The sequence below is a fragment of the Poecilia reticulata genome, linkage group LG13 (assembly GCF_000633615.1).
Source record: "Poecilia reticulata strain Guanapo linkage group LG13, Guppy_female_1.0+MT, whole genome shotgun sequence".
In the NCBI taxonomy this organism is placed as follows: domain Eukaryota; kingdom Metazoa; phylum Chordata; class Actinopteri; order Cyprinodontiformes; family Poeciliidae; genus Poecilia; species Poecilia reticulata.
This window is the reverse complement of record NC_024343.1, coordinates 26,665,131-26,681,549: the sequence shown is the minus strand read 5'-3', so window position 1 is coordinate 26,681,549 and position 16,419 is coordinate 26,665,131. Positions and strand designations below refer to the sequence as shown.

The window sequence follows — 16,419 nt, the reverse complement described above, 5'->3', positions numbered from 1 at the left end:
GTGCCGACAGTATAAAACACCAGAACTACATAATATTAGCTTGGTGTGTTGTGAATTTTATTTTTCGTTTGAATTGAAAAAAAAAAATAAAGTTCATGATATGAATCTTTATCATTATGATTGGACCACTAAAATTTATAAGACAAAATAAAATATCTGGGATTATGTAGTAGATCACAACTAGAACCTCAAGGTTCTACGTTGCCGAGTGTCGCAGCGGAGAAATAACCTCAGTCGTTGGGCTCCAGAAGTAATAGGGAGAAATTCCCACTGGAACCGAACCGAATCACACATTAACCTGTTATAGAGAGCAACTTGCCTCTGGAAAGCGTCGTAAGATGCCCTTGTGGAGCTCGGGTAACTGTTGTGCTGTTTGTGGTTGTATTCTAATAAACAGACCACGTTTAGTTTGTGGCTGCAAGTGTTTTAAACATGCTCCCAAAACAAGAGCGGTAGTTTTCATTGACTACCCATAGATAAGCAAACAAAAAGAATTTGGCTAAAATTTCTAAACTTGAAGAGAGAACCTAAAATGCTTTATGTGTGCTCATTTCATTGTGTGGACAAAAAGCCAAAGGAAGAAAACCCGCATCTGCATCCGAAGCAACTCAGTCAGTGAAGTAGATACAAATGCTAGTGCGGGCAGCTACATATGCTAGTGCTACTTGAAGAAATGCGGCCATTTCTTCAAGTTGCCATCCCTCCCCGCAATAGCTGTAGGTTGCGGTAAACCAATATTGCGGTAAACCAATATTGCCACATTTAAGCTTTGATAGCTGGTGTTCCCACATATTTTATAGCCTAAAACCTCTGACGAAAGCTGGTAAGCCAGTTGCTAACATGTAAACAAATGGCGGTTCCAGTTTGCGGCAGAAGTCGTGCCCATAAATCATGTAGCACCTCATGGGGCTAGGAATAAGGTGGATAAATCATATTTGTACTTTTATGTCAAATGTCTGTTTTATAATCTATTTACCACCAATGACAAAAAAAAAAAAAAAAACTTTTCTGCAAAATTCACCAACTGCACAATTCTTGTGAGCTTTCACACTCATGAGCGTATACATGGACATGGTCTTTCTATGGAAAACAATGTCTTGGTGGATCACATTCTTTCACAGGATGCAGGAGTCGTTCTCACGATCTGATTTTATGCCTAAGTGATTCCTAAGGAAGAAAATATTTTCTTTTAAATTTTTTTAAATTATTATTATATTCAGGAATGTACACACCCCTGAACTACCAATCAAAACTTTCTATATTTCCAAGGGAAAAGAAGGAGGGAGAGAGCACGGTGCGTAGCATATTTTGGCAGATTGTTCAGCCTTGTGTAAATAAAAAAAAAAAAAAGCACTTCTTGTTTCTGAAAATCGTGACTTTAGTGAATTATTACATTGCTATAATTTATTATTTAAGGACAAGGACTTTATAACAAAGCCTTGCAGCAAGGGGGTTCTAGGTTCGATTCCCGGCCCCGGTCTTTCTGGATGGAGTTTGCATGTTCTCCCTGTGCATGCGTGGGTTTTCTCCAGGTACTCCGGCTTCCTCCCACAGTCCAAAGACATGACTGTCAGGTTAATTGGCCTCTCCAAATTGCCCCTAGGTGTGAGTGTGTGTGTGCATGGTTGTGTGTCTCTGTGTTGTCCTGCGACAGACTGGCGACCTGTCCAGGGTGTATCCCGCCTCTCGCCCGGAACGTTAGCTGGAGATGGGCAGCTTGAAAAGACGCTAGCCTGGCTCTATTAGCATGCAGAATTGGTAGCACAGCTTTCTCACTAAAATCGCTAGCTAGTGTTGATAGTTGCACAAATAAATTGCTTAACATTAATAATCATAACATGGGGATAAATGGCTAAATATGTTAAGATTCCACTTACCGCTCCTCTGTCGCTGCCAGAAGCCAGGCTGAGGTCTAAACTGTCTGTGCTCTGACATGGCTACAGCGGTGTTGGAATGGGTTAATGTGATTGGTTGAAACATAAGGTACCCCCCAAGGTGGGGTCCGTTCATGTGATTGGCTGAAACAAGGAAGCTATCTGATTGGTTGCTGATGATCCAATCAGCTAAAACATTTATTAAAAAACGACATTTGTGGATTGAGAAATCAGGGGAGTCTCAAAATTCATCACACACAACCCCCTCATTGCCAGATGCACTTAAGCTCTATTCCCGCTTGGAGCATCCTAACACCTCCCTCAGCACCACCTCCTGGTGACACGCCTCTCTGTGTGACCTGTAAGGCTGCTGGCCCTGACAATATCCCAGGGCGGGTTCTGAGGGACTGTGCACATCAACTGTCTGAGACATCTTCAACACCTCACCGTTACTGGCACTTGTCCTTTCCAGCTTAAAGACCACCACTATTGTCCCTGTCTCCAAGAGCTCCACAATGACAGGCCTCAATGACGACCGACCGATAGCCTTAACATCAGTAGTCTCCACTAATATTTAAATATGCTGACCCATGTATTAATCCAATTTAAAAATACTTCTAAAAGATTAATTTCCTCATAAATGTAGCTATGATAGTTGTTTGAATAAGGTTTCTAGTAAAAAAGCGTGAAATTCTGTTTAGGATTTAGCGATTTATAATTAATAAAATGCGATTAACACTTAATTGTGCCTCAAATGTACAACGCTGAGTGGAATGGGTGACCACTCCACACCAAAACTCTATTTGAAAATCATATGTAGAAATTGCATTACCCTGATTTTTATCTGAACGTTATGTGGCTGTTGTAGTTTTTTCTTTCTTTAAACAAGAATGTATGTTCATCTAAGGAAAAGTAGAAGTTATGAGTCAGAGTTTTATTTTTTCAGTTCAGTTTATGAAGTGGGTCTATCATAATTTCAGTACCAAACACCTTTCTGATCACAAAGAAACAGTTTGACTTTCTGTAGTGTTCTTTAGTTTTACCTTAATTAACAGGACAGGAGACCAACGGGACTCACTATGAAGCCCTGAAGGCCAGCCCGGAGACCAACGGGACTCACCATGAAGCCCTGGAAGAAGGTCGGGAGAACGACAGGACTTGCTACGAAGCCCTGGAGGTCAGCCTGGAGACCGACAGGACTTGCTATGAAGCCCTGNAGCCCTGGAAGAAGGTCGGGAGAACGACAGGACTTGCTACGAAGCCCTGGAGGTCAGCCTGGAGACCGACAGGACTTGCTATGAAGCCCTGGAAGCAGGCCGGGAGACCGACAGGACTTGCTGTTAGCCCGGAGACCAAAAGGACTCGCTGTGAACCCTAGAGGTCAGACTGAAGACCAACAGGACTCGCTACCAAGTCACAAAAGCAGGCCGGGAGACCAACAGGACTCGCTATGAACCCTAGAGGTCAGCCTGGAGACCAACAGGACTCGCTATGAACCCTAGAGGTCAGCCTGGAGACCAACAGGACTCGCTATCAAGCCACGGAAGCAGGCTGGGAGACCAACAGGACTCGCTACACAGCCCCTGGAGGTTCACTTCTTTATTGCGAAGTAACATCTTTCAACCCAATACCTTAGAGTGCCTGTTTGATACATTTTCAGAAGTGTATTGCAGAAGCCTCCGATCACACGTCTGAATGGATGTGGCTTCTTCTGTGGCTGGTCTGAAACCGACCAGCTGTCTTTGTGGGTTTCCTCATCAGATGGCTGCTGGTTTTGCTGTTCCACTAATTCCCTCAGCCTTTTGTTCAGCTGTTCCATGTCAAGCTCCAAGTTGGTGTTTTCCTCCTCCAAGAGGTAGTTTTCCCCCTCCAAGATGAAGTTTTCCTGCTGCAGGACGGTGTTTTTCTCCTCCAGGGTGGCGTTTTCCTCCTTCAGCGTTGTGTTTTCTTTCTCCAAGACGGTGGTTTTCTTATACAGAACCTTCCTTTCCTGCCTCAGGTTGGAGACTTTCTCGGCATATACTTTGTTTTCCCCCTCCACGATGAAGTTTTCCTGCTGCAGGGCAGTGTTTTTCTCCTCCAGGGCGGTGTTTTTCTTCTCCAGAGCCTTGCTTTCCTGCCTCAGGTCGGAGTTTTCCTTGACATTAACTGTGTTTTCACTCTCCAAGAGGTAGTTTACCTGCTCCAGGGTGGTGTTTTTCTCCTCCAGAGTGTTGGTTTTCAGCGTCAGGTTGATGTTCTCCTGCTCCAGAGCCCTGAATTTCTGCTTCAGGGCGGCGATTTCCTTGTCATAGTCAGTGTTTTTCTTCTCAATGGCAGAGTTCATCTTCTCCAGTGTGGCGTTATCCTCTTCTAAAGTCATGTTCATGTCAACCAGCTTTTTAAATTCTTCATCTTTCTCCCGAACAAGCTTGTCTTTTTCAAATGCTGCTTGTTCCAAGTTTATAACTTCAATTTTTAACTCCTCATTTGCTTTCATCAGTGAATGACTCTCAAAGGACATCCTGCCGACTTCTTCCAAGATGTCATGGAGCTTCTGTCTCTCCCTTACTAAGATCTGTCGTGCTCTTTCTTCCTCGGAATCAGAAGTCGAAGTCTTACTACTCTGACTCATCGTTTTCAGTCTCTTGTTAGGACACAATCCTTCTACTTGCTCTCCCGGTTCTGCAATGGTTATGACGGTAGAATTCAAAGCTATGTCCGAATTCAGGGTCTGCATCCTTCGAAGGACTGGTCTACGAAGGACAGGTCCTTCGAAGGCCGGGAATAAACTAAGACCGGAAGAAAAATATCTGTGGATTCGGACAGGTCTAGCCTTCACCAACTGTCCCCGCCCCCACCTCAGCGTAACTTATGTTGCCTAGCAACCGTGACAGCGTGAAGCAAAGAGCGGAGGGAAAAAAAACGGAAAGTTTGTTTTTCAGTCATGTATTACTGATTTCTATATTATTCTTCACTTTTTATAGTAAAGGATGTTCCATAGTAAAATGAAAATCTCTTAGTTTGATTCTAAGATGTTCAAATGTGTACTGCACTTTTCTACAAGGAACACAAATTATTCATTTACAAATATAATACTCTCCACATCGCAGATAGGACATTACGGTTAAATAAACCTATTATGTTTGAAGGCTTAATTGTAATTAATCAATCAAACTGATGTGCTCTGCTTTGAAATACTTTATAAATCAAACATTTTTCAACCAGACCTGTCTGAATAATATCGGTATTTAACTCCCACTCATTGGGGAAAGCTAGCGGGAGTTTTTATAACAATGTGCCAGGAGTTAAGCGTTTTCTCTCGGTGTACCGAACCTGGAGCACCCTGACAGCTGGCGGGGAGCTGGCTGTTAACGCAGCAGTAGCAGACAGGTCTGAAAATGTCAGAGCAATATTGCAATTAGGTGATGTATTAATGAACCAAGCAGATATTTGAGATTTACACACTTACATTCTCACCTAAAAACATTGTACCAAATCACGTTGTGTCATTTAAAGTTTTATATAGCTAAATAATTTGTCGCTATTCACCGCCATTGACGCTCTGCCTGAATGCCCAGTGGAACCCGCAATGAATTATGGGATATCGTGGGCCATGAAGGATACACCGGACCCATCCTTCAAATCTGCATAACTTCTGGAAAGCCCTTAAGGTAATCCTTCCAACTGCAGGCTTTGTGGAGTATAACAATCAATTAACCAATCAATTTTAATAAAATTACAATGTTCTTTAACATCTTGAATGACCCATTTTACTCGTATTTTCAAAACTATATAGACAATCACTATGGATTCGGAAAACGTTTGTTTTTGTTCATAGCATGAATGATCTCGAACTCCACACAGCTATCATATTAAATATCCCCTTTCAATTAAGTATTGAATTAGAATGAATCAGCATCATTATTGTTGGGTCTGTTTTTTTGTGGGAGAAGGGGGATGGGGGAGTCTGCCCCTATTAGTATGTTATTTGCAATGGTTGGTAATGTTCAGCTTCTATCATTTTTGAACAAATCTGTATATTAAATGTTTTTTGTGTGATTAAATGCAGGACAAGACTAACCTGTGTTGTGGCTGTTGTCTGAATCTTTTTCATCTCCTTGTCTTTGCCATCATCTGACCTTGCAGTCTCAGAGGCGTTGCTCCTCGTCTCCATTGCACCATTCGTCTTATCAGCCAGCAATTCCCCTTCAAATTCTGTTGCACCATCAGAGGTCTGTGGGATTTTGGAAAAGCCTTCAGTTTCTGAGTTTATGTTTTCAAGTACTTTTTTGAGTTCAAACTCCTCCTTTACCAAGATGCTGGGTAAGGAGCTGCCTGTCATGTGAGCCAGAAGGCCAATTTCATCCCTGGATCCAGTGTGATCGGGAAGGTCTGAACTCGGCAGGACCAGAGGCTCAGCTAGGCTGAGATCCGGTAGGAGATTGTCCTCAATACTGCCCCTCACCTTGCCAAACAGGAAATTGTTATTGTGAGGGATGTCGTCCTTCTCATCATCCAGTGTAATGAGAGGGGCAGCATTCTGGTCATTCATGCTGCCCTTTGGCATCAACATACTGCTGACATTATTGTCGAGCTTCCTTACAGCGGCACAGTAAACATTATCCAACAGAGACTCCACCTCAACCAGAGGCCCGTTCTCAGATACTCCCACTGTCTCAGAAGACAGCTCTGTGTCATCCATCTTCACCTCTGTAGCTTCCACCTTTTCAGCTTTGATGTCCACAAGAAGGTCATGAACTGCAACTCTGACCCCATCTAATGTATTCTCAGATCCCCCGAAGTCTCCCTCAGGCCCCTTCCCTTCAGTCAGCAAGTTGCGCGAATCGGAACTCTCATAGTCTGCATCGCTGTCGGGAGTTTGGGAATGATCATCAATTTCTCCGATCTCAATCACACCTTTGATGTTTGAGGTCTGAGCAGAGAGACCACAGATGGTGCTGACCAAACCCTTCTTCCCTTTCTTTATGTTCTCCTCCTCCTGACGTTGGTACTCTTCATACATCTTTGCTAAATATTCTTTGTGCGCCTCATACGTCACCTGTAGAGAAAATTTTACGAAATACATATAGGATATGCTGTAATCCTCTGAATATTATTTAAATGATTGGCAGGTTACTTAAAAGGTCTGCCTGCCTCAGCAGCAGAGGTCAGTGTTTCTCTCTTTTGTGCTGCACTCACCTTAGAGTGGGCTATAGAGAGAGTGTCCACCCACACACGCCATCCTCCCCATTCATACTTGATGGCATGATAAAGCAGAATACGGAATATGTTGTACATCATCTCAGTCATTTTCTGTTCTTCTGAGTTTTTGGGGTTAATGTAGCCGAGAGAAAACATCCAGTCTTGCCATACAGAGCACTGCAACAGACACCTGTAAAATTCAAACAGTGAAAACAAATCTGCTTCATGTAAACTGGATAAAACATTGACAAGTTTATGCCTAGTAAATATTAGATGATACTTTATTAAAGAGCCTTCTGCCATTTGACATGCCAACAAACTTGTCAGCTTCTGTATGTTAGAATCGTCTTGCCTTAACCAGATATTAGTCTATTTAAGTTAAATAGTTTAACTTAGCCCTATAAACTCCACGGCTTCAACATCCTAGTACAAGGTTTTGTGAGGTTGAAGTGTAATTCTTCATTTCCTTCAGTAACTGAACATTATTTGGCATTTTAAATGAACAAAATAGGCTTCATAATGAAATTTGTTCATTTGAATTTTGTTTCAGTCTATTCCTTTGAATCTATTCCCTTTTTAAAGCTTTTGTTGACACCTCAGTAGTTAGAAACATTGGATATATTTATTAGATAAATTAGTTTGACAACCAATTAAATAACTAGTACCAAAAACAAAAATATGTCTTGTCGTATTTCCCCTTCATAAATGTCATGACTACGGATACTTCCTTCTCTTACAGGGTAATTATATATAGGTTTTGTGGATTCTCTGCCTTCTCCCCTGGATTCATTCATTGATCTGTCAGATATTTAATAAAGCAAGTGAGAAAAATGTGGTCTAAGTCTACTTGCCGTCTGTTGTCTCGACTGCTGCTGAAGAGTTTGATCATATCTGAAAGGAAGAGCCGCCGAACCTCCATCAGTTCTGTGCCGTGGGCGGAGCTCTTCAGTAAATTTGCTACAACCTTGAGAATCACTGAAATACATTTACAAAAAATAAAATAAAAAATACACACTTTGTTAATTCCAGCAATCAATTACTGTGGAAGGCAGAGCAACTTGACATCAAGCAGGCTTACTTGGATTCTGAATCTTGACAGTGGAGTCAGGCTCAGGGTGAGGTTTGTGAACTACCTGTGTGCACACCTGCTCTGTCAAAATCTGGGTTGAGGAGCAGTGAAAAGATTTCCATCATACTCACACGGTTCATAATAATTGAGCATTTATGGGGAAAAACAAACAATGCAGTTACCTCATAAAGGGCGTTGTAAGTTGTAACAGACACAGTGTTGGTGTGCAGCATAAGCCTCTCGCCCAGAAGAGTAAAAAGGCTGTGTGTGTGCATGATTTCCACCTTCCTTCTGTTAATACACACACACACACACGTACACACACGCAGAACGGTGAAGTGGTGTGTTTGGAACTTCCTAAGCCACTCAAATCAGTGAGTGCCATCAGCTTGCCTCCCTATGCTCATCCACAGGGAGCCAGGCTCTAGAGACAAGTGTCAGGAAAACCGCCTGCTGTCATAAATTGGGTGAATTTTGTCAGAGGTGTGTATAGGATAAAGAAGTTAGCCTGTCACCAGGAGTGGCTCAAGATACCGAGGCATACTACAGGTGAATAGGTTCAACAGTGACAAACTGAATAAGAAATGCTGTCAGCCAGAGCTTCTTTGTTCGACTTTTTTTTTTTTTCCCTTTCACGTTGTAAAGCTTGGAAATTGGGCACTTAGAAAAAGAGCACCTTTTCTTTCAGCTGCATAAATATGGAAATTTGAAATGAGAGCAGACTGATGATGTATTGCCTACTGAACAGTAAAGCACAAATGTTAAAAGAATGAAGAGAAACAGACGAGCTTTGCTTTCATGAGACTATAGAAAATGTCAAGATTTTTCCGACGGAATATATTTCCACTGAACTGAATGAAGGTAATTTAGTTACAAACCACTGAAGACTTTGTTCCAAAATTTAATGTAAAAAAATAGTTTGTATTAATTCCAATGTCTGTATTTGCAGAGGAGAGAGAAAGACAGACTAATCTGACCAAAATTTTAAACTATGTAACTTTTGCTCTTTACATGGCTTCCAAAACCAAGTGGTATACAGATACAAACGGTATGTTTTGACTTAAGCAAGAACAAACACTGATCACTGCTACCCAAACAGTGTGTTTTACACATTTGTCTGCAAAAGCAACCTGGAAATAAAATACTGTGGGAAAGAGCTGAGATTTACAAGGCTTTATTTCTGCCGGCAGTAGCATAACTTGGCCTTATGCCTAACCTTATTTCCCATTCGGCATTACCACTCCCTGGCACTCCACCGCTGTGAGCATAGCATCACCATTTATCCTCTCTGCTCACCCTGCAACCTGCATTTAAAACTGTAAGCTGTCCATCCAAAAGAGTTTCTTATTATCTGTCTTGACATGATGTTCTAACACTTTAGTTTGTTTTTTTTCTTTCTTAACTCCATCTTGGGCCTCTTCCTATCATACTGAGAAAAGGCATGGTGCAAAGACTTCACTTCAGGAGACAAACAGGTTCAACTCATGTCCACAAATAAATACTCAAATCATTCTAAAAGAATCCACTTATGCACTTTCAAAATTAACTATATGCATCCAAGTCATAGTACAGTAAATTCAAGTTGAGTTTATAATGCCGGTTGAAATAACAGATTTTAGTTTGACTCTTTGACTTGCTCCTTTTAAGCAAATATGTCGGCTGAATGTTGCAGTCGTTGAGTGCAAGAGTCATACTTTTTTTTTTTTTTCAAAATTAGAACTCATTTTTTTCCACCTTATTTATATTGTTCAGTGCTACAATCACTGAGCTTGTGAAAATATCAATAAAAAAATTTGTAGAAATTAGGTAGCTACCCACTGCTGCCATGTTCTGCAATAAGGAAACCGTAAACATGTAGAGATTCTTTAAAGGTTGCTGTGGTATTGTCAGATGAAAATCTATTTTATCTACAAAATTTGATATCAGTTGTGGAATAAGCAATTAAATAAAAACCCCAGGTTTGAGATTTGATCTAAAAGTTGCAATACAAAACTAAAGCAAGAAAAAACTTATTGTGGCAAAAAAAATGTAGATAAGTAAACCTCAAGATTAGATATTCAAAGAAAGTGTAATAAACAACTGGCCTGGGAGGAATCAATAATCCTGAATGAAAGATCATTGCTGCTCCTCCTCCTCGTTAGCCACTATTTTGTAGGATCTGAAGCTATTCAGAAAAGTGGAGCACCCCAATTCACAAAACTGGCCTCATGTCAGATTTTCACTGGACTTTTTCTCGCCGAATAAAATTTTAAGGTCAAACTTTATGATGCACAACTTTCTAATCTACCCCTGCATACATTGTGATGAAAGCAAGGTTACAAACACTACCGTACACCAGTTTCAATTCATTAAAATTATTTATCATTGCTGATCTCAATCATAGCAAATGGAATTGGTTACTTACTTGTGTCCCAAGTGCTTCAGAAAATATCCAAGTACTTTGAGGGATTGCACACGAATATTTTCACTCTTAGAGGCCAAGAGCTTGTAGACTACCCTGGAATAGAAACACGATGCAAATTAGCCAAGAAGCATGGTCTTCAGAGAATTAACTGTAGTCCCATTGATGAAGAGGCACTTCACTGGCTGGCTGACAGCCTCTTTCTTTTGGAACAAATTTGCATATGTAGAGGTCTGGATAAAATCAGTAATCTTTTCGTTTGAAGAAACCAAAGTCATTTTAACGTATCTGCAACTTCACAGCTGACATGAGGCAAATGTGATCATTTAATATTGCAATCCCATTGTTTTATGTACTTTTATATCCTGCTGATTTTTTAAAAATTATTATTCATTTATCGAACAGACATTAATGCAATGAGGTATGTTAATTTTTGTCAGGAAATCACCATTTGTGCCATAATCGTATGTTCTGCACGCTCTTTACCGTATTCCATTTCTCTGGTCAAAAGCAGGGATCATGGAAGCTGGATGCTCAGACATGAGAGCTACCACCAACTGCAACACATCATGCAGGTTTTCATCCTGCAGGCACACCATTATAGAAACACAGAAGAGACAGAAACAGGAGGGTTTTTTTTTTATGTAAATGCATCGTCCATCTCTCTTGGAATTGTGAATTTGCCCACAAAATATTCCAGTATAAATGCAGAGCTGCAGAAGCAACATAAGCAGCTAAGTCAATTTCTTAAGCTTCCTCAGATGCTTCCAGTTCAGTTGGAAGATAGAATCCTAATTGTCACCAGTCAGATAATGAACCAAACTCCAAAATATCTTGCTTGCACTTCACCATCTGGTACTCGGGAAAGATCTCTACCTCATGGCTTTAGCTCCAGAGGTAGGTTGCAGCTTTCATGTTCTGGGCAGGCAAATGCTTTCTTAATCCCCTTATCATTAGAGGTCCTTGGGATTAAGAAACACCCTAATCTGTAGAGGTCCAGAAAAATAAGGGAATTGCAGTATTATAAGTAGTTGCAGACTCCTTACCCCCACATCAGCTAATGGAGAATAGTTGGACTTGTGCATTGCAGACAAAAATTGAGTTGCTAGTTAAAACAAACTGCTGATAGAAGAAAAATTCTGAGGAGGATTTGTGACAATGCAGCGAAGGGCAGGACAGTGGCATAAAATCGCTGAGTGAATTCCCTTAGAGGATAGAAAGAGACGTGTACCTCCTGCATTGTTAGCAAATAGTTGAGGATGCTCTGCAATTCATCCTCCTTCACACCTCGATCCTGAAAGAAAACAAAATAATAACACATTGAATCATTCAGAAGGGGAAGAAAGCATAAAAGACATGTACACTAATAATCTGACACAAGCGTTTCAGGTGCTGATTATTTTCTTTGTTCAGGCGGTTTTTTTTTTTAGAAAGAAACTTTCCATGTCGTGAATTCTCACTAAGATCTGACTAGGTTTTCCAGCTGTTATATTATTCTCCAGTGAAACGGAGAATGAAATGTTTTTGAAATGTATTGTAGTGGAACAAATATCCAAACAGATTGTTTATGCTGGAACAATCTGTTTGGATGCTAGTAATTATGTCGGCCCAAACGCCAGCAGACACTTTTAAGGGTCCAGTTTTTAACAATTCTGGACCGTTGCCTTTGGATTGACTCATAAGACTGCGCTGTATAGCTTGTGCATACAATTTTGTTGAGTGACTTTACTAAGACATTCACAATGAGAGAGATAATGTAGCTTCGAGGGCTGGCTGTCTGTCATGTGACCGATCCTATCCTGCTAGCTGGACTCCAGTGAGCACAGGCAGCTCTTGTGTAACCGAGGCAGTTGTGTTTAACACTATTACATTTTAGAAAAAGCAACTTTTCTTGTAAGTTCTGTCTGCACACAATTAACTGCAGTCACATTAAAATCAGCATGCCAACAGTAGAATGCCACTTAACGAGATATGGGTGGAAACATATTAAGATGTAGTTTATTGAAAACTGAGCTGTATGGGTTGATTCAAAAATAGCCTTAAAAACAAATGAAGCTACTGATTTAGCCTTATTTTTAAATTACATAAATCTTTTGGGACAAAAAAAACTCCTGTTAGAGTCAATATATGCCAAAACAGTACAAAGAGCAAAAACCTCACGTCGTACTGGAACCAGACATATATTGTATTTTTACTTAATATTTAATTTTAAGATATACATAAAATGATCCCCTTCTCAGCACAGCTAACTTCATAAGGAGCACAACAGTAGACCATTTCAAAGGATAAAGGCAGAATCTCTAGATTTTCTCAGTGCAGTCGTGTAGGGAATCTGATGTATGAAGACAGGTGGGATATACCTTCAGAATGAGTTGTTTGAGGAAGAGAAGCATGAACGCCCGCAGAGAGATTACCTCTTTCTGGGTTGGCCTCGGCCCATCTGTGGTTTAAAAAAAAAAAAAAAAATGAAGCAAGGATAAAAAAGAAAAGCAGATATCATCTTTCTTCTGCTGTCAATTTTTAAGTCTTGTTTCTGAGTTGTCTTTGAGCATGTGAGAGAATTGACACACTATGAACGCTCTAAAACCTTGGGTGTATAAGCTTAAGTTTTAACCGATTTCAACAGCAACATAGCAGTTTTTTTTTTTTTTGGATAAAAGAGAGGAATTTTGAGATTTGCAGTGAATACAATAAGCTGGAAAGGAAAGGTCATCTGGAATATTCCTTCCAAATGTATCCATCATTTCCTGCTGCGTCTAAACTCAGTCTCCCAAGTAACCTTGGCCGCAACATGGGGTCCAGGCTGCCAGTGTAAGGTCACCTTATTCACACATGGCCATCAAACCGGACAACAACACATTATAACAGCACTGGATTCCTCTGATAACTTCAAATCACTTTGGCATTCTGACGATGACCTCATATTGTAATTTATTTCTCATCTCTTCATAAAATATCCACCAAAATTAACAATATCTGATACATTTTGTTACCAGGAGTATACACCTTGTAAACATTAAGAGGAATATCAGGATACATTGATTTATCGCCATGTCACAGATCTGTTTTGCACAGGAATCTTTTTTTTTTTTTTATATCAGATTTTATTCAAAATTCCCTGGTTTTTGAAAGCCCAGCCTGTTTTTATGTACACAGAGTTAATAAGCTGCAGCTACAGCCAGATCAATAAAACCCAAGAGTATTCATTAGGACACAGCAGAAATCACAATACATATATAGAATGCGCTGACCTTGTTGTGCTAGCAGAACTCCTGCTGTTACACTAAAGGTTTGTCAAAGTTTCAGTCGTGTTAACCCATTTGTTGTTTATCCCGTGCAAAAAGCAAAGCACTAGGACAGAGAAAATCCTCTGCCACTACGGCACTATTATATAGCACCAGCTGGGTTAAATACAATAACAAGAGGAAGTTCAGAGAAAATTGGTCACTTTGCCCAATGCTCCCCCCCCTCTCCTTCCCTGCACTGATAAACTCCAACCTCTGCCTTGGCTGAACACATGTTTATTTGAAATGGGAACCAATATAATGGCAGCAGACACCTGACCATCCTGCTACTTCAGCCAGTCAATGTAATCAATGATGAGGCTCCCTGAGGAAGGTGGAGGAAGGTAAGTGCCTCTGCATCCTGACACTGATTAATAGCAGTAGAGAGGAAACTCCACCAAAGGGATAGAGCCGAACATAAAAGGGATGATAAGAACATTATTACCACAGCCACCACATCTAAGTTATTCACAACCAATTATGCTCACCAACCCTGCACGGCCCTTGTTTCTCATTCACAGACTGCTTTAATTCCTGCGTCCCAAAGGCACAAGAAGAATGAGTTTATTGAAAAACAATTTCTGTCCATGTGATTATTGCTGGAATTTTATTGCAGCTTATGAATGATAATAAAGTCAAGACAATAACATGCGTCCGTTATAGTTGCACAAACCTTTGCACATAAAAATGATTTATTACAGATTAACTCCCTGTGTCCTTGATAACAGAAACCCTTGTTTTTACGTTTGAAGCAGCGTTAGCAGGTATTCGGCTGGAGTGTAACAATGGTACATCTGTTTTGTTGACAGGTGTGGGTATGAGCTTTTTAGTCATATTGTGATAATATACAGAAAAAACTCCAGTGCCGTTTTAAATCTGCTCACATTCAGGCCATTTATGAGAGGAATTTTACATTCTGGCATTCAACTTTTAAACATTAGCATATGAAGTGACAAAACAAAACAGAAAATAAAATCAAAGAGGACAGACAATTCAGAGACTGAACACCCACCATTTTCACTGCAGTCTAATGTTTGTGAACATTCTGGTTCCTTAGTGAACTTTAGTGATGGTGGACAAAGAAAGAAGCATTAAATAGAAGCTTTTTTTTTTCTTTCTTCTGCCTCATTAACAGTCACTAACAATTCAGGTGAGTCCTAAGGCATAATAAGCACTATACAACTCTTGTCAGCAGTGAACTGCCGTATACCTTGTTGTTGAAAACACCATTTTTAAAACTTATCTTGCATGTAACTAAGAGACGTTATTGAGTTCTCATGAGCAAATTCGAGGTTCAAACACTGAAGTTCGAGCGTCTCTGTGTCCTAAAAGTCAGCCATTTGGAAACAGGGCCTAACAACCCCTGTAAAGTTTTGGTCACTAGCCTGGCTATTTCCTTCCTGTGCAATTCTACTTGATTCTAATCACACTTCACAGCACAATCTGGGCATTCTCCTACTGACTTGGATTCTCCCGGTAGAACTTCAACCTGGCCAATCAGCGAACAGAAGGAGAAGTTGTGAATAATGATGTCATTTTTCTTCGCTGTTGTAGAATTATAGTCTCATTAGTTTTGGCAATGGCAGAGAAGGAAGTGAACAGAGGCGTTTTGTTCTCCTTTCACCACACAAACTTGCCCATTTGGACTTTGTAATGGACCACAGAACATGACACAATGAAAGGTTTTATTTTCTGAGGAGAAATAGTTAATCTTTCCAATGGTGGTGTTTTTTAAGTTCTGCACAGTGAAGGAGGCTCCGCCATGATGTAAGAACCCAAAACGTCTAAAGTCCATTATCTCTGTTAATGATCTGTCCTTTAAATGAGAGACAAAACAAGCTTGAACTGGATGTGCTGACTGGCCAAGAAGCTTTGCTGCCCACCTCATTACACACCATTTGGTAAAAATGAAGCCAGCACAGAGACTGAATAGATAAGAAAAGAAAAAGCTAATATGTTAGCTGTGGATTCAAGTCTCAGTCTGAGAGAAACTGAGCATCTGCCCAACAGCTGGGACAGATTCTGTACTATAACCGAATGGCTTTAATATGAGAGCATTCTCTATTAAGACCTGCAAAAAAACAAGAAACTAAAAAGATGATTTGCCTTGAGATAAAGAACATGTAGCAAGTGAGATCTGTTTTAAATGTTCCCATAGTTGAGTTCCCATAACTCAACACTTCATTATCTACTTGGTTCTCTCTCTTTTTTTTACTTTTGTGTTTGTTTGGTCATTCTTCTGTTCAGAAGGACAGAGAGAAAAAGTGAGCTGCCCAGGCAAGCAAAGACAAATGAAACCGGGGAGCCTGAGACTAATGTACACCATGAATGTGATCCATTTTAAGATGCATCCCCAGCTGTAGTTCCTTTCACCTTCCTTTAAAATCAGAGGTGTAATTTGTCTTCTATTCAAAGGTCTTCATTTGGAGAAGAGAAAAGGGAACTTAATGGACATTTGTGATTAACAAATGGGTAGCACAATTTGGGAAGGGCACATTTTTGCAAGTCTTTGCAATTAAAAGAAAAATCAAACAAATAACTATTGTCAACTTTTAATTCAATAGTGATATACTTCCTTACACAAACTTTTACAGCGTCCCACCTTGT

The 16,419-nt window shown here is 40.3% G+C and overlaps 1 protein-coding gene across 7 annotated transcripts in view; it reads right to left on the bottom strand.

The window, feature by feature from the left end:
- The window catches only part of nbeab (neurobeachin b), a 220,500-nt gene that overhangs the window by 132,689 nt on the left and 71,392 nt on the right, over positions 1-16,419 (bottom strand). For 6 of the 7 annotated variants that reach the window (XM_008426297.2, XM_017308169.1, XM_008426293.2 and 3 more), the window contains exons 14-22: positions 12,889-12,968; positions 11,760-11,822; positions 11,015-11,112; positions 10,532-10,624; positions 8,310-8,418; positions 8,137-8,218; positions 7,910-8,033; positions 7,056-7,248; positions 5,938-6,915 (exon numbers count right to left, since the gene is read on the bottom strand). In XM_008426297.2, coding sequence (XP_008424519.1) covers positions 5,938-6,915; positions 7,056-7,248; positions 7,910-8,033; positions 8,137-8,218; positions 8,310-8,418; positions 10,532-10,624; positions 11,015-11,112; positions 11,760-11,822; positions 12,889-12,968 — 1,820 coding nt within the window. The remainder of the gene's footprint in view (positions 1-5,937; positions 6,916-7,055; positions 7,249-7,909; positions 8,034-8,136; positions 8,219-8,309; positions 8,419-10,531; positions 10,625-11,014; positions 11,113-11,759; positions 11,823-12,888; positions 12,969-16,419) is intronic. The other variant, XM_008426296.2, reaches the window with a different exon arrangement.